General features: G+C 38.9%; 2 protein-coding genes across 2 annotated transcripts; both read left to right on the top strand.

Moving 5' to 3' along the window:
* The first annotated feature begins 1544 nt into the window (after positions 1-1544).
* fgf19 (fibroblast growth factor 19) lies at positions 1545-4435 on the top strand. Its single transcript, XM_062549898.1, has 3 exons — positions 1545-1834; positions 2261-2364; positions 2791-4435. Exons 1-3 carry the CDS (start codon positions 1621-1623, stop codon positions 3118-3120), a joined length of 648 nt encoding a protein of 215 aa, XP_062405882.1. The 5' UTR covers positions 1545-1620; the 3' UTR covers positions 3121-4435.
* Positions 4436-5931: 1496 nt separating this feature from the next.
* lto1 (LTO1 maturation factor of ABCE1) lies at positions 5932-15459 on the top strand. The gene is made up of 5 exons (XM_062549119.1): positions 5932-6145; positions 6785-6890; positions 7867-7937; positions 8021-8138; positions 15144-15459. The coding sequence occupies exons 1-5, from the start codon at positions 6093-6095 to the stop codon at positions 15213-15215; spliced, it is 420 nt and encodes a 139-aa protein (XP_062405103.1). The 5' UTR covers positions 5932-6092; the 3' UTR covers positions 15216-15459.
* The last annotated feature ends 79 nt before the right edge of the window (positions 15460-15538 follow it).

The raw sequence follows: 15538 nt of genomic DNA, 5'->3' as shown, positions 1-15538 counted from the left end.
CACACACACACACACACACACACAAGCACAGAAACACACACATGCACCTCCATACACACAGGTAAGCAAGCACACACTCACAGACATGTTCATACACACACACAAAGACACATACAGTAGACAGGCAGGCACACACACACACACAAGAACCCGTACGCACATAAACACACACACACACATGCATGCACACACACCCAAAAACACATACGCGCACACACACACACACACACACACACACACTCACAAGTGAACATACACACACACAGACACATAAAACACAAACACAAATGCAGGCAAGCAGACGCGCGTGCGCGCACACACACACACACACATCCCATTACCCCACCACACACACTCACTCGAAAACTCTAAGACAGAGAAGTACACATACACAAAAGCAAGCACATACAGTACATACACACACTCATTTACGTAGGGGATAGAGTCGGAAAGACAAATGGACAAGCGTGATTTATTTTTGCGGAGAGAATCTGCAGGATTGGGCGGTGGTCATATTTTGTACCGCTCTGTGGTACATCTAGTCATGTGATTGATTTTAAGATGTTTAATCATATCCTTCGTTTAAACCACATTACACTTTAAATCTTAAGGATGTTATTGCATTACTGTTAATGTGCTGAATTTCATACTAGCTTTTAATTATTTCCATGGGTCTAGTCATTAGACTGCCTTTGCTGCATGGTCCTTTAAAGCAGCGAATTCCTCAACAAAAGGTTTAATTTTAGCCTTCTACTTAAAACAATGTCATGTTACAAGGACTTACATACTGTAGCCTCAGTTGTTACAGTCCACTGGCAAGTCTATAGCTTAGGCAACTATATAAATTACAATGATCTTTATAGACCAGAAAATACAGCCTATATATTATAACAGAAAGGTACAAAAATATTCTAGATGGATCAGTCTATGTTACAAAAGAGTTTCATGCGGCAACTGAATTTTCATGAATGGAGTTGTTTACTCTAAATTACTGTTTAACTCCGGTGTTCCATCCCAGTGATTCACAAAAAAAGATAGGCAGAATGAAAAGGCCTGGCCGAACATTAGAAATCCGCAATGAAAATCACTTTGCATAACCGATCATTATAAAAAAGTATTGCGGTTGTTCACTGTTCAGTGCCAGATTTATGTAAGGCCATTTTAGATTGCAATATCTGTATCTGGCAGCTAACGTGGTAGGTTTAAACTAGCCTATGCCTTTTTAGGTGACCATAGCCATAATGTTGCCAAATTAAAGCCACAATGAATATAGGGGGATTCCAACCCAAGCATCAAAAATTGAGTGAAATTATGTGGTGATATGTTTAGGTAAGAGTAAGTTCCGATGTTCCACAGGTAGCCCAAAGATGAGTTTTGAAAATCTGGAACTTGGACAGTTTGAGTGTGGACAGCCTTTTCTTATCTCTTTAACTGTTGTTGGCTACTCAGTGGGGTGTGTTGTGATGTGTTTCTCAGAATTGGCAAAGAGGTAAATGCTTATTGATTGGACTGATAAGCTTTGCAGATAAAAGGCAAAGGACGAGCTCACTCGAATGAAAGTCAGTTGCATTTTGGAGGCAGTTAACTTAAGTTAATTACATTTCTAGGGATTCCTCAGTTATGCAAATGATGATGCCCTTAACACTGTGCTGTATTAATATTATTCAGGCATTGACGGTAATGTCAATCCCTTTGCCTGACTCCGGACCACATTTGGGAAATGACTGGACACAGCCTATCAGGCTAAAGCATCTATATGCTGCCAGAGACGGACTTCATCTTCAAATTAGAAGGGATGGAAGAGTGGATGGATCCCCTCAACAAAGTGCTCTCAGTAAGTAATCAGTTATACATTAGACAGAATTTGCCTCAGGTGGGCTTCAGACTGGGTATTTGTTAAACTGCACTAGCTTGCTTTGGAGTCAACCTTGCAACCTGAACAGTGCGCTTCTGTGGTCATTGCACATTATAGGCAGCACGAACTAGACAGGCTAGAATAAGGCACCGCATGTTATTGTGCATTCATGTTACTGATGCAAAGACTGCTAAACCTTACCTAAAATCTTACCTTGTGTTCATTCTGATTTGTAACTTGCAACCCTTTTACTCCAAAGACAAAAACAATAGCTAAGCCTTCTCATAGAACCTACACCACAACCATGTAGCCTACCTCCCTGTAAAAGGTGGACATAACTGCTTTGAGTGTGTGTGTGTGTGTGTGTTTCTGGAAAATAACTTTTCTTTATTATCTATGGCTCAGGCTTGATGGAAATACGTCCGGTTGATAACGGCTGCGTGGCCATCAAAGGAATCGCGAGTTCTAAGTTCTTGTGCTTGGAGAGAGATGGAAGATTGTATGGATCTGTAAGTATTATGTGCAAACAGCCATTCAAATGAGTGAGTGCAATATTTTAGCCTGTATAAAGACAACTTGAACTTGAGTCTGTTCATTCTGTTACAACCACAAAGTTCTGCTTCCCATTAATGCACAAATAAAATATTATGAAATGTTAAAATAATAAATAAATAAAAATAAAACAATAAGATGACAACTATGCATGTTACTAATACAACCTTTGTCCCATTGTGGTATGTTTGCACTGTTAAAACCTCATTGAAAAGAAACAGCATACAGCATAAACAACCTTGGCCTCTGTATACCTAATGCAAACAGCTCTTGAAGAACCTAAAGCAGGGCGGTCATTTAGTGACGACAGAGGGCTTGTCACACGTATTTCATGTACAGTCTTTCATCATCGCTCTCTCTCTCTCTTATCTTTCTCTTTCTAGTACAGTTATGTGAGAGATGACTGCACTTTTGTTGAGCAGATTCGTCCAGACGGATACAACGTCTACATTTCCAGCAAGCATGGCACCCTGTTAAGCCTGAGTGTGAGGACCAGTAGCCAGGCCCATGGTCATGAAAAGGGCCTCAGCACTCATGCACAGTTCCTTCCCATGAACAACAATTTGAAACATTCACAAATCCCCCACCGTGACTCAGTCTCTCTCTCTGAGCACCATCAGGACACCCCATCAAACCTGCAAATAGACAGCATGGACCCTTTTGGAAAGGTTTCTCAGATCTACATACAGAGCCCTAGTTTCAACAAAAGATGACCACTCCGGAGTATTGTTTCATACAATATTCAAGCATTCCAAATATGAACAATGGAAGGGAATACGTGCTCTGATTCAGATAAAAGAGAGCTGGACTGAGAACATTCCAGTTGGGCATTTGAATATTGCAGACTGGGACTCCAAGTGAATGACTCCAGTGTATTAATATTAGCTTGGATGTTAAGACATAGATCATTTCTCAGGGTTTTTACTGTATTTTAGAAGTGCTGTTATTTTCCCCTACTGTATGCTTCATAAGGTAAATTCCCATAATTTCCGCATGTACTGAAATGAGCAGTTCGTCATCTTGTTTGTTGTCTGATTATTTGTTTTTATACATTTTGTTGGCCTGATTGATTGAGATGCAGGTCTTGTGCATGTTTGATGGATATTAAGATGTACAGTATGCTACATTTTCAAAAATACAGGGTTACATGGTTCATTGTCAGCCATAACATTTTCTAACATATTTAAAGGTTCAGTCTGCATATAACAGACCTATGGGTTTTTTTGTCAGATTTGGCTAATTGTTCCTACTAGTGTTGTTAATGGTTGTACGTTCTGTGAATGTCTTCTAATTAAGAAACCTAAGGGGGCGATTGTGCTCTGGCATGGTACAAGTGAACTGTGAGTACGCCTTCAGTCTGTCCTTTTGCAAAAATGACATATACACCGTAAACTGCCCATGTGTTTTTGTCTTCAGTTGTAAATTGATGATTCTATTCGAGATGAATGAAGGATAAATATGATGTAACATGTAACACTAGCTTTGGTAAGACATGATAAAAGCACCATAATGTAACCAAATCTGGTTATACTGCAATGCTTTACACTCTTTTTTGATGTAAAGCCTTATACAATGATTAACACTGAACCACATTTTAATAGGCTATTACAACTGCTGGTAAGCTGTGTTTTATTTCATTGACTCTTGTTATGTGTGCTAAGTTTGGTTCCATATGGAATTGTAGAAATGCATTTTAAAAATTCTGTTTAAGGGGGGGGGGGGTGGTAACTGATGGTAGCAGTTTTCTAATGAGCTGGTCTCTGATCATGAGGTTCTAGATTAAAAAAAATCTGTTTCACTATACGTGTTTTTGAAACAGGGTTCCCACGGTCATGGAATTTCTGGATTATCATGGAATTTTGTCACATAAAAAGTCATGGAATTGTATCATTTTTGGGACAAAGTCTTGGAATATCAGGGAATTTAGTTGTAGCAGTTTAAAATGTACTTTCCAAAATATGTAATACAAATATACTGTATCTCCATGCAGAATTAGTATGTACAGTATTTGCTTCACTGCTTGCTTGAGTAGTCCCACTTTGTTAATTCAATGCCGATTTATTCATCTGTAGGGAGACTTTGTGCTCATCTCATCAAAGGTTTTTGTAGAAAAACACTCCTTGTTTTTTTCTCATTTGGCTGTTATGACGTTTCGATCATGCGGTCCTCAGATTCACTTGGCAAGTGAATCTGACGAAGACCGCGTGGTCGAAACATCATAACTGCCAAATGAGAAGATTTATTCATCTCCCAATTTAAAAAGGTAAAAGATTATTGATTGCTACATGGCTGCTCGCCATGATCACGGAAATTCAGGGTTTTTTCAGGCAAGGAAAAAAGCTCCCACTTTTGAGAGTGTGAACCGGTGAACTGGTCTGAAATGGTTTGTATAAGTTGTATTGGTCAAAAATTATCTCTCTTTTTTTTTTAGATGGATCCAACTGGGGTTATGAGACCATAATAGTGGCTGTGTTGCGATAGTGATATCACTGGATTATTTTCATCCATAATTAACTCATTTTAATTTCTGGAATCAATTAAAGTGTGTAAAGGTATTATAGCATTGTCCGCCACCCAATGTCAAAAATAAATGATAGGGTGAACAGGACTTTTTTGCTTCATATACACCAAAATGTGAAAAGAAACTTTCCACACATTTTTTTTTTATTCTAAAAATGATACACACTATATTGCCAATATATATATATATATAGTATTGGATCACTTGCCTTGACCCCCCTAATGACTTAAGTGACATCCAATTCCTAATCCATAGGGCTTAATATGACGTTGTCCACCCTTTGCAGCTATAACAGCTTTGACAATTCTGGGAAGGCTTTTCATAAGGTTTAGTGTGTTCATGGGAATTTTTAGCCATTCTTCGAGCGCATGTGAGGTCACACACTGATGTTGGGCGAGGAGACTGGGATAAATTAGAGCGGTAACTGAGAGCCAAAGGTGTTGTATCGAGTTGAGGTCAGCACTGTGCAGGCCAGTCAAGTTCATCCACACCAAACTTTGATATCCATGTCTTTGTGGACCTTGCTTTGTGCACAGGTGCACAGTCATGTTGTCATACAGGACTAAACTCTACTTGACATATAGTAGGAAAGGGTAATGGTTTATGCATGGTGTGCCAAGACAGAGAAAATGTTAATCATGTACTTTTTACTTGTGAGAAGTAGGCCTAGGCTAATGATAGAATAATCTGGCAGGAAATGGAAGGGGAGAACTCAATTCATGAAATTCTGGAAGAAAAGCTAAATAAAAGGCTATTTATTTACGTTAATAATACGGGTTTAATGAAAAGAGTATAATAGCTCTTTTTTGTTTGTTTGTTTGTTTGTTTTAAATTAATATAGGCCTAGAAGCCTAGACTCCGTGACTTTATTACACACTCCTGTACAGTTGGTGGCGGTATAGGCCTACTATTCATCTGCCAAGAAACAGAAGAGGAGGCATCTGGCTAAACAAGTTGCTGCAACATGTTTACATTTCGTGCAAACCGTTGAAATACTATTTAAACGAATTTGAACCTACTTCTAACCGTTCGTGTGTAGCCTAGCCTACTTTTATTTTGACGCTTTTCGTCGTCATATTGCCCGCTACTGTTCCTCCCCGGAAGTTCACTGGCTGCAGGCAGCTAGGCTACATTACCTGAAGAACTCATGAACTAACCTACGAGATGGACAATACTGGAGATGATTTGTTTGACACTATTTTTATGGCCGATAACCGGTAGGTAACATAACAATGATTCTTCATATCGCAATTCTGCATGTGTCAAGGATATTTCAGTCTGGCTGAAAGATCAGACCGCTGTCACACCGGCGTCGTCGGCGGCCGCTTCTTAATTCCAAAAAAATATTGAGAATGAGGCTACATTAAATATGCAATGGCCTCCAGATGGCGCCATGGCACTGGGCGCCATGCATAGACCTAAAAGATGGCGCCAGGTAAAGCAAGCAGTGACAGGGTGGCATTCATTTAACAGGTAGAAAGCTTGGTTTTCCTTAGCCTACTAATAATTTGTGTTGTAAATAAAGACATGAAAAACAAGCAGGTGGGTTAAGAAAATGTGCTTTAATTTCATATGAAATATGAGAAATTGTCTTAAATCTTCCGTTTTATGATACATTTTCCTAATCCATTAGCCGACCAATTTATTTGTTTTTTAAGTCTTGAATTAATGCAGAATATTTTGACTGATTTTAAGTCAAACAATCTTACAAGAAAGCTCAAAGTAAGTATCCTGATACTAAAAACAATATTTAGATATTATTTTATTTATTTTAATATAAGATTTTAACATTTTTTTGCAGTGTGATGTCCATATTTCTACACAGCCAATGTTTGATATGCTTTTGCATCTACTAGGTATCACATTCAAGGCTATGATGAAGGATTTGAAGAAGGCAAGCGGCAGGGATGGTATGAGGGTCAAAATCATGGCAGGATTCATGGGGCCAAACTGTCTGCAGAGGCAAGTATCTTGTAGCCTAATCCATACCTGATGATAGTCTTAATTTTCTTAAAATTAGCATAGTCATTAATTTAGATTAATCACAGAAAAAAAATATATGTCGGAAAAGATTAATCTGATCTTTTTCTGATCTGAAAACTGATTAATCACATTCTGTAGTGAGCTTTGACCCAGTGCAGTTCTAGCCATAGTCACTGTAAAAGGAAGACAGCGCTGTTTGGTCTATAGGGCTGAGAATTGTTCAGAATGTTTTGATATTTCGATGTCGGTTCCAAAAAGAATATGATTTTTAGTACCATGATATGTTTGTAAATCTATTTCAGCGACAAAAATACATACAGCTTTATCAAATTATCAATTAATTATCAAAAATAAACCATTGCAGAAGGAGTTGCAGCGGTGTGAGTTAATGTTGCTCGTTGTTGCTAGCTGTCGTAAAAAGCATTCACCATGTCCAGTTACAGTTTCAAGGTTTTAGAACATTGCAGCTCATCTCGTCACAAATCTTTGGTTTGAACCCCCTTAATAATGACTGATGAATTATGAATGAAGTGACCAATGAATGAATAAAGTGTGAATACTTTCCGTATGCACTGTATGTTCAGCACTGGGGAGGAAGATGTTCCGGAGTATGTTTGTGTGTGTCCTGGAGTTTCTCAGTCTTCCTGAGGTGAGGGTGGTGATCAGGGAGTGTCCAGGGTGTGAGGCGTCCTGATGTTTGTGGCTTGTGCAAGAAGATGAGTTGAGTATATCTCAGGTTTGGTAGGGGGGAGCCAGTGATCCTCTCAGCCGTCTTAACAACACGCTGTAGGTCCTTTTTTTACTGCTGCTGTGCAGCTGGAGTGCCACACAGCACAGCAGCTCTCACAGTCAGGGTGCTCTTTTCATTCTCGTTTCTCATTTTTCAGCGCTGTATAAAAATGTATCAATAAACTCATACTCATAAACTCAAACTTCATTTTTTTTTCCTTTTTAGGTTTCTTTCTACAATGGTTTTGCAATGACATGGAAATACCTTCTTCAAAAAGATATGAATTCCAAAGCAAGGTGAAAGGACCAAAATATTTTTGATAAATATATACCAATTTCTAATGTCTTTGCCTTTCTCACATTGTTAAACTCGTTGATAGGAAACAGCTGAAGCTATTGGAAACGCTTACTGGATTGATTCAAACATTTCCCCTTGAGGATCCACTGCACCAAAACCTTCAAGAAAATATGGAGCAGATTCGAGCCAAATTTAGACAAGTGAGAAAATTGTTTTTCATAAAAATGATCTCTCTACTACAAATGTGAAAAAAATGTTTTCTAGTGCAAACATTTATTTTGCGTTTCTTTTCATTCTTTTTACATCATACAGATTTAAAGATATTTGTACCCCCATTGCATGTTTGTGTAATGTCACAAATGGTGTATTGTGGTTTATGTTGTCTGCCTGGCTGCAATATATGGAATGTAAGTCAGCCATGAGATTATTATTTTCAATAGTTTTCCCAAAACCAAGAGTGAATTAGCCTGACTATCATCAGATCAAGCTCAGTCTTTTGAGATGGAACATTAGTTTGTGAAATCCAATCTCTGGTAGATCAGGCTGGGGTTACCCAGTCTAAGAGCAAATTTGTAACAGCTCACAATACGTAGAGGCTAATGGGCCCACGTTTGATAACAGTGTCTCGGCGATAGCACAAAGGCACAAAATGACTCAAAAAAAGTGGACAGAGCCAGGCTGAAGTTGACTAATAAAATATTTGGTTAAAACAGACTAATAGCAGCATTCAGCAATATTTTTAAATGTGTGATGACATCAAAGTAGTAACAGGGGGTCACTTGCACTTCAGCCTGGTTGGTGCTCACGGAGCAGGACTACATGGTGCCACTTTGCACCATTAAAAAGCATTGAAAAGTGTTGATTGCACTTGGTCCTAGTTTGACCTTGGGTCTCCCCACTGAAATCAAAGTAGTCTTTAAAATGTCAACATTGCTGCAGACCAGCAGGAACGATTCTAGAATCACACCTTTAGGGGTGCTCAGCCCCTAACAGGGGCGCCACTACAGTAGACCTCAAGCTGTTCTGAGGCAGAAGACCCCCCTAGGTGGGTCCAGGTGCATGCTCCCCTATAAGACAATTTGGTGTATTTTGAAAAGAAAAATCAGAGGTTAGAATGAATCATTTTTATCTATGGATAGAAATACAGTACTTACAAAAAGTCAAGGATATTTGGCTTTTGGGTGGAAATTTGTTTCAATACATGTTTGAGATGATGAAATTGCATGCTTCTACTTAAATGTCCCACTTTCATGATATAATACCACTGTAGCTTGAACGTTTTACATTTTCCGTAAATCTCACTCAAAAGCCAGATATCCCCAATGTTTTGTGAGAACTGAGAAGTGTACTGTACTTATGCTATAGGTAAGGGATAATCAACGACGTGCCGTGCGTTTCATAGGAAAATAATGCACGTTCGAAGTAGTAATAAGGTCCCGACGCTGCAGGCGTGGTGCATTTCAAGCAGGTAAAAGGGATAACTATATTGTGTGTCGGAATAACATTGGGAGCACTTAGACTCTGCGCAGTAATATTCTCACTCCAAAGTGAAACTGAAAGTGCAAGAGTGAAGATATTACTGCACCACAAAATATAGTTATCCCTCTTACCTGCTTAGAAATGCACCACGTTTTATTTTGTCTCACCATACTTGGTCGTGTGACTACTCGTGTATTTTAACTCATTCACTGCCATTGACGTCTTTAAACGTCAATTTAGACACATACGTTCACTGCCATTGACGTCTATAGACGTCAATTGCCTTTTTCAATGGGGAGGGCTCCTGGGTGAGCTTGGGAACGATCTGGCAGAGTTTCAGGCTTGTAAACAGACTGTACTAGCGATCCGAACCGCTAGATGGCAGCAGTGCCATTTGGATGATTAGTATCTGCCTGCAAAGTGCACATACAGACACATGCAACCAGCATGCAACAAGCTAACACTGAAGATCGACCACAGTGGATCTAGTTTGCACGCGATGCAGGGAATAAATATGCTTACTTCTTACATCAAGGATGGAAAACACGTGAACGGTATGATCCATTTACATTGGATATTGCTATATAGACTAACAACAACTTTGCTAGTGCTAGCTTGCTAAGTCTACCGTCCTGTTCAGAGTCTATAGCGACCATCAGAGTCCCTAGCAACCTTGACGAGACTGACGAGATAACAGTGCAATCGTGGTTGACATACTACTGAAACGCTAACGTTAAAAAGTTGATTTTCACAAAAAGATCGTTTTCTCCACTTTTTGGTCAAAAACAGGTGTTTTTAGCTTAACTAACCCATGTTCTACTGGCGATTGCTAAAGAACGGAAAACGATAGAAACAAACCGTTTTTTCCTGGTGAAAGAAGAGAGTCTACTCTTTCATTTGGTACCTTCGATGTTTACATAGTCATAAAGCTCACCGTTTGGTGGATCTTGGAAAAACAGTCAAAATGCTGTAAAACGTCTGGCAGTATGGAGCACTCTGCATTGAAAATCGCTGGCAGCCAATGAGTTAATAGGGAAAACATGGAGGTGTTTAGTCGCTTCTAACTTCATCTCTGTTTGGATCCTAATGAATGCATTGGGCTAGCTAAGTGCTATCAAAGTTGCGCCGCGCGCCAGAGCCAGTGAGTGCACGCATTGAAAGGTGAGAGGTATGTACTGTATCAACTCGTCTTAATTGAGGGAATAACATAGTTTAATATGAAAAAACGGTTAAGTGTTCCTTTAAGCGCAACAGACTTTATATTCGCAGAGAGAATGCATCATACTATAAATACATTCATTACAAAACCATACGACACTGAAATTTGCCCTTTGAAAATAATTTAAAATATATAATTCATGAATGTTGCGTTTGCCAAAGAGAAAGTAATCATCTCCTATATCAGGCATCACCAAATGGCGGACCGCGGTCCGGGTCCGGACCCAGTGACGCTGCTGTCCGGACCCGTTGAAATTGTCGGCCTAATATTATCAAAGAGCATCGTCCGTAGCCAAGCCAATCAACTCGATTGTTTACCTTTCAGCAACAGAGAATAGGCCTAGCGGGAGAGAGAGGAGATGAGAGAAAATGGCTTGCTCAAAAATGATGGTGAAAACCGAACTTTTTAAGATGAATGGACGGACGGACCAATACGTTCGTGCTGCTGTGAATATGCGCTGTGAAACTGTGGCGACGTTAACGTGCGTCACTGAGATCAAACACGGGTCGTTAGAGGAAAGGTACACGCAGAAGTCCGCAGTGAGGGCAAGTAAAACTTGAGAAGCACTCCGAGAGCTAACAAACAGACAAACAAACGCGAACCCCGATGAAAACATTACTTTCCTTGGCGGAGGTAGGATAATAATTATCAAATTGAAAGCACACTATGACAGGTCTACTCGTGTGATCACGCATGCATGTACAGGCAAATTAGTGTTCGTTAAAGATTGCGTGGATTTTGATGCAACACAAGAGAGCATTTAGCGATGGGACAGCAGCTGTGAATGAGTGCTTAATGCGGCTGCAGAAACTTTACAGATCCCATTGTCCGCTTCAACAACAAGATACAAGAACATCTGAACTATTATCAGAGGATACTAGAACGCAGTATGCAAAGGTCTTTTTTTCTTTTCTTAAAGATCCACTTTTATTTTATTCAAAAGATTCGGAATGTTTTACATTAGGCCTAGGCTGCTTGAAATAGGCCCTAAGTTCAGGCTGCTCAAAGTTATTTTGCACTTTATATTTATTCTATTCAGAATAAATTCAGTGTCTGTTGTCTGTCTTTCTTGAAATGTAGGCCTAGTAAAGACTACAGTATTGTTTTGCATTCAAGTACCATTCAAGTTAAGACTTTTTGGTATGTTACAAGCATATTACTTTGAAAACACTTGAAATGTAACAATAAATTAAATAGGCCTAGAAATGTACATGCGTTATTGATTTTATTAACTTCAGGGTAGCCTACACTATTTTCAGTGACAATTTAAGATTCGGACCTTTGCCGGGAGGACATTTTAGTAACTGGACCTCTTTGAATTTTAATTGAATACCCCTGTCCTATATGGATATCCTAAGCCATCAAATGTGTCAATATAATATACTACATTATGCAAATAGGCTGCACATGTACAGGAAAGGTGTTATGTCCGAGATAGACCATAAATGCAACTCTTCAACTTTCTAATCCACCGGCGATTTACTGCTGCACAGTGCTATGCCGCCTGAAAAACTTGCGTACTCGAGTTCAGACTAGATGTGAGATTTGAGCGTATAACACTGATCACCTTCACATTGATAAATGCCATACTTTGCGTGGAAACAAGCGTACGCCTGTTTTACGCCTGTTTTTGGCCGTACGCATGTTTCATAAATGAGGGCCAATGTATTTGCTGAATTTCACAGTTCAGAAATAATCAAAAATAGTGTACAATTGAGCACTCCAGAAATTATGCAGTAGTGGTAACCTGTGTTGTTCAGATGGTTAATCTAAGATAAGCTAATTATCTTGGCCATCTTTGCATGCTATAGCTTCCTTTTTCAGGACCGTCTGTGCATGTGCCCCAGTGAAAAGGGTCTAGTGACACCCCTGGCCCCTTATGACAAGATGACACTGGATCTCGCCCTAAGAAGTTTAGTCCAGTTTGAAGATATTTTAGAATAGGTCTACATGAACAAACTCAAACTGATTGTTTGAACTGTGGCCCATTTATTTATTTGATTCATTATTATATGAATGGAGTAGGGACACTACTTAAAAACTGTGGTTATGTTTGTGTTATCTACTAGGGGTGTGAATCTCTCCCTTTTAAGACAATTCGATTCGTATCGATTCATAAAGCTACGATACGATTCAAAGACCATGCGCTTTAATACAGCACGATTCAGTGCGATTCGATACGATGCAGTAATAGGCCCCAAAATGCAACATATTTCTTAATCTCATTTTATTTTCCATACTGCAGATTTTTATTTTTATTTTTTTGCCTGCTACTTTAAATAGCATGAGAAAAGTTACAATTGCATGTCATTAGTTATATTTTTCCAAAAGACTCGATTGACTGGATTGAAAGACAACAAACATTTTGATAATAAGAACGTGGCCAAGTGCCTCTAAACGAAATCACTTGGCCAATTAATATCACCCTATAGCCTACTTAGCTGCTTAACAAATCACAATAGTTTAAAACTATGTGATGTAGCTGTAGCTCTTGGGAAAAGAGTGTCTGTCAACTTTCAGACGTGCACCGAACATACAGTAAGGCACCGAAGCATTGGGCAGACACCCGCGGAAAGGGGAATGCAGGAGGCTGACAAGGGGTGTTTTGTTGTAGCCTATAAGCTAGGTTTAAGGCTTGTGCTTACGACTGAATATGACTTCGTTCAGGATACTGCAACACACGTTAACGTCAGCGTTATCTGCGTTTCACTAAACTCCAAAACTAGTTTGTTTCCACTTGCCACTGTAGCAGTGACGCTACTTACCCTCATTGGAGAAGGCTAGACGCTCTGGTGTGTTAGCAAATCAGGGTCGGTGAAAGTAACATAATTTGTAACGTTAGTTTTCCGATTTGTCATTTTAAAATCGATTTATCAATCAATGCATAGTACATTTAAACCGATCCAGCGGTTTGCCGACCGATGCACTCGAATTTTGAACGTTCCGAATGATAACCGATACGTTTCGGTTAATCTTTATGCCCCTATTATCTACGGTGGCCAAGAAGTCCAAAATAAATTTACTAGAGGTGGGCATAGATGAATTTGTTTAATCTAGATTAATCTCACTGTAATCTTGGAATTAATCTAGATTAATCTAGATTAATGTTAGGTGCACCCACATTTTTTTTCGCATTTTGCACATTTTGCATCGCCTTTAACGCCAAAAGGTCACCTTTTTATCATTGTCCTTTCATATAATGATTTTTTAACAATAAAAAGCCTAGAAAAAGCTTGAAACAAAATAAAAGAATATACATATATTATATGTAATATTTAGTACATTTAGGCAAACAAACAAACCCCGATGAAAACATAACCTCCTTGGCGGAGGTTGTAATTTACAAGCAGATGAATCTGACAGAAAGGGTAGGTACAATACATAGGAAGTAGGCCTAGCCTATATTTAATATTTCATTTATTTACTTCATGTTTCATTTATGTATTTATTTTTTTTATCACAAAAACATTCCATAGCACACACGCTCACTGTTGTTAATATATAACCCTACTTAAAGCACGATTTTGAACAGAGTTACAGTCAAAGACCCAAACTCCTGCAGCATAAAACAAAATGGAACAGGTGGAATTCACTCGTTCAGATTACTGGCAACACTTTTTTCACTAGACCAGCTTGTTGTTAAGATTAATTTCTGTAGCTAAGCTGTCTGGTCCATTGCATGATGCATCAATATATACCATAGTTGTTTAATATCATAGCAGTGTCAAACAATGTCAAGACTTAGAAGGTACTCTGTGTTTACTTGTTGCCAATGTGTGGCGGGGCAGGGAGACACGAACACCGCTCCACCATATGCATGCACATTCATTTTGGTGATGGCAAATTGGTGGTAGGCGCCAAGGTTGCGGCCTCGTGATACAAGAGCCAAGATATGTGTTTCGCTATGTAGGTCTACCTAGTCAGACAGCTTGAGCACACCTAGGGTGGATCTTTGAATGAAGGAATGATTGAATGCCTTTATTGTCATTGCATTTCAGTACAATTAAATCATAGACACAATTGCACTCAATTACTTATTTTTTAGGGGTGCCACTGAGATTACATTTAGGGGTGCTTGAGCATTTTTACATCACTTACTTTCACTTAATATTCTATTCTTGTCTGGTGTTGGTTTTGATTGGAAAGATGTGCAAGAAGAAGTGAATTAACTGAATTTATTAATTGACATTAGTGCAAATGTTAATACATAGGAAGATTGGTTTGTTTGCTTTGACAGTTTGTGGCCCAAACTGGCACCTTTTGTCATACATGTTGACCATGCATTGAAATACCAATGAATGGTATGGTGACACTTCTGACTGAGGTGCTACTTTTTGCCCAAAATGCTTTGTGAATTATTCTTGGTCAAAGGAATAGGAGTTCTACAGTTACGACTGAGACTCCCTTTTTCCCTAAATCCACTAGTCAGTACAGTAGATACTTTTAGCCTGAAGATTGTTTGTGAATGTGGGCCCAGCCTAACCATAGATAATTTGTTTTTCCACAGGTTTGCTCTTTACTGCACATCTCTACAGACTTCCATGGTTATATCAATAGCCCGGGACAATTATCATTCTAAATGTAAAGTAGACCACAACTGGAGTACAACAGGAAACAAAGAAGAAACACAAACCATCATAACATCTTTTTTATGTTTATGAATTTAACAGATCTTTTTATCCAAAGAGACTTGTATGAGAAAAGAGAAAAGTTTTGTTTTATATAAAAAAGCAATTAAAAGTCTTTATGCAAATTGCTACAAGGATACAAGGAGGTTTATTTGTCACATGCATATCATTACTAAAGTAAAGAATGCAGTGAAATGTGTCAGTTCCTTTGCCTGTTGTGCATAGGGGGGGCGGGGGGGCAGGATAAGTTCAAAAAGCATTTAAAGCAATAGTT

Source organism: Sardina pilchardus, chromosome 11, assembly GCF_963854185.1.
Source record: "Sardina pilchardus chromosome 11, fSarPil1.1, whole genome shotgun sequence".
Lineage (NCBI taxonomy): Eukaryota > Metazoa > Chordata > Actinopteri > Clupeiformes > Clupeidae > Sardina > Sardina pilchardus.
Note: the sequence above shows the minus strand (reverse complement) of the source record. Positions and strands in the feature narration are given on the sequence as shown.

Coding starts and splice junctions, on each gene's coding strand:
- lto1 (XM_062549119.1), top strand. CDS start 6,093: ATGGACAATACTGGAGATGATTTGTTTGACACTATTTTTATGGCCGAT. Junction 6,146..6,784: donor ATTTTTATGGCCGATAACCG/GTAGGTAACATA, acceptor TGCATCTACTAG/GTATCACATTCAAGGCTATG. Junction 8,139..15,143: donor TTCGAGCCAAATTTAGACAA/GTGAGAAAATTG, acceptor GTTTTTCCACAG/GTTTGCTCTTTACTGCACAT.
- fgf19 (XM_062549898.1), top strand. CDS start 1,621: ATGCAAATGATGATGCCCTTAACACTGTGCTGTATTAATATTATTCAG. Junction 1,835..2,260: donor CCCTCAACAAAGTGCTCTCA/GTAAGTAATCAG, acceptor TCTATGGCTCAG/GCTTGATGGAAATACGTCCG. Junction 2,365..2,790: donor ATGGAAGATTGTATGGATCT/GTAAGTATTATG, acceptor TTCTCTTTCTAG/TACAGTTATGTGAGAGATGA.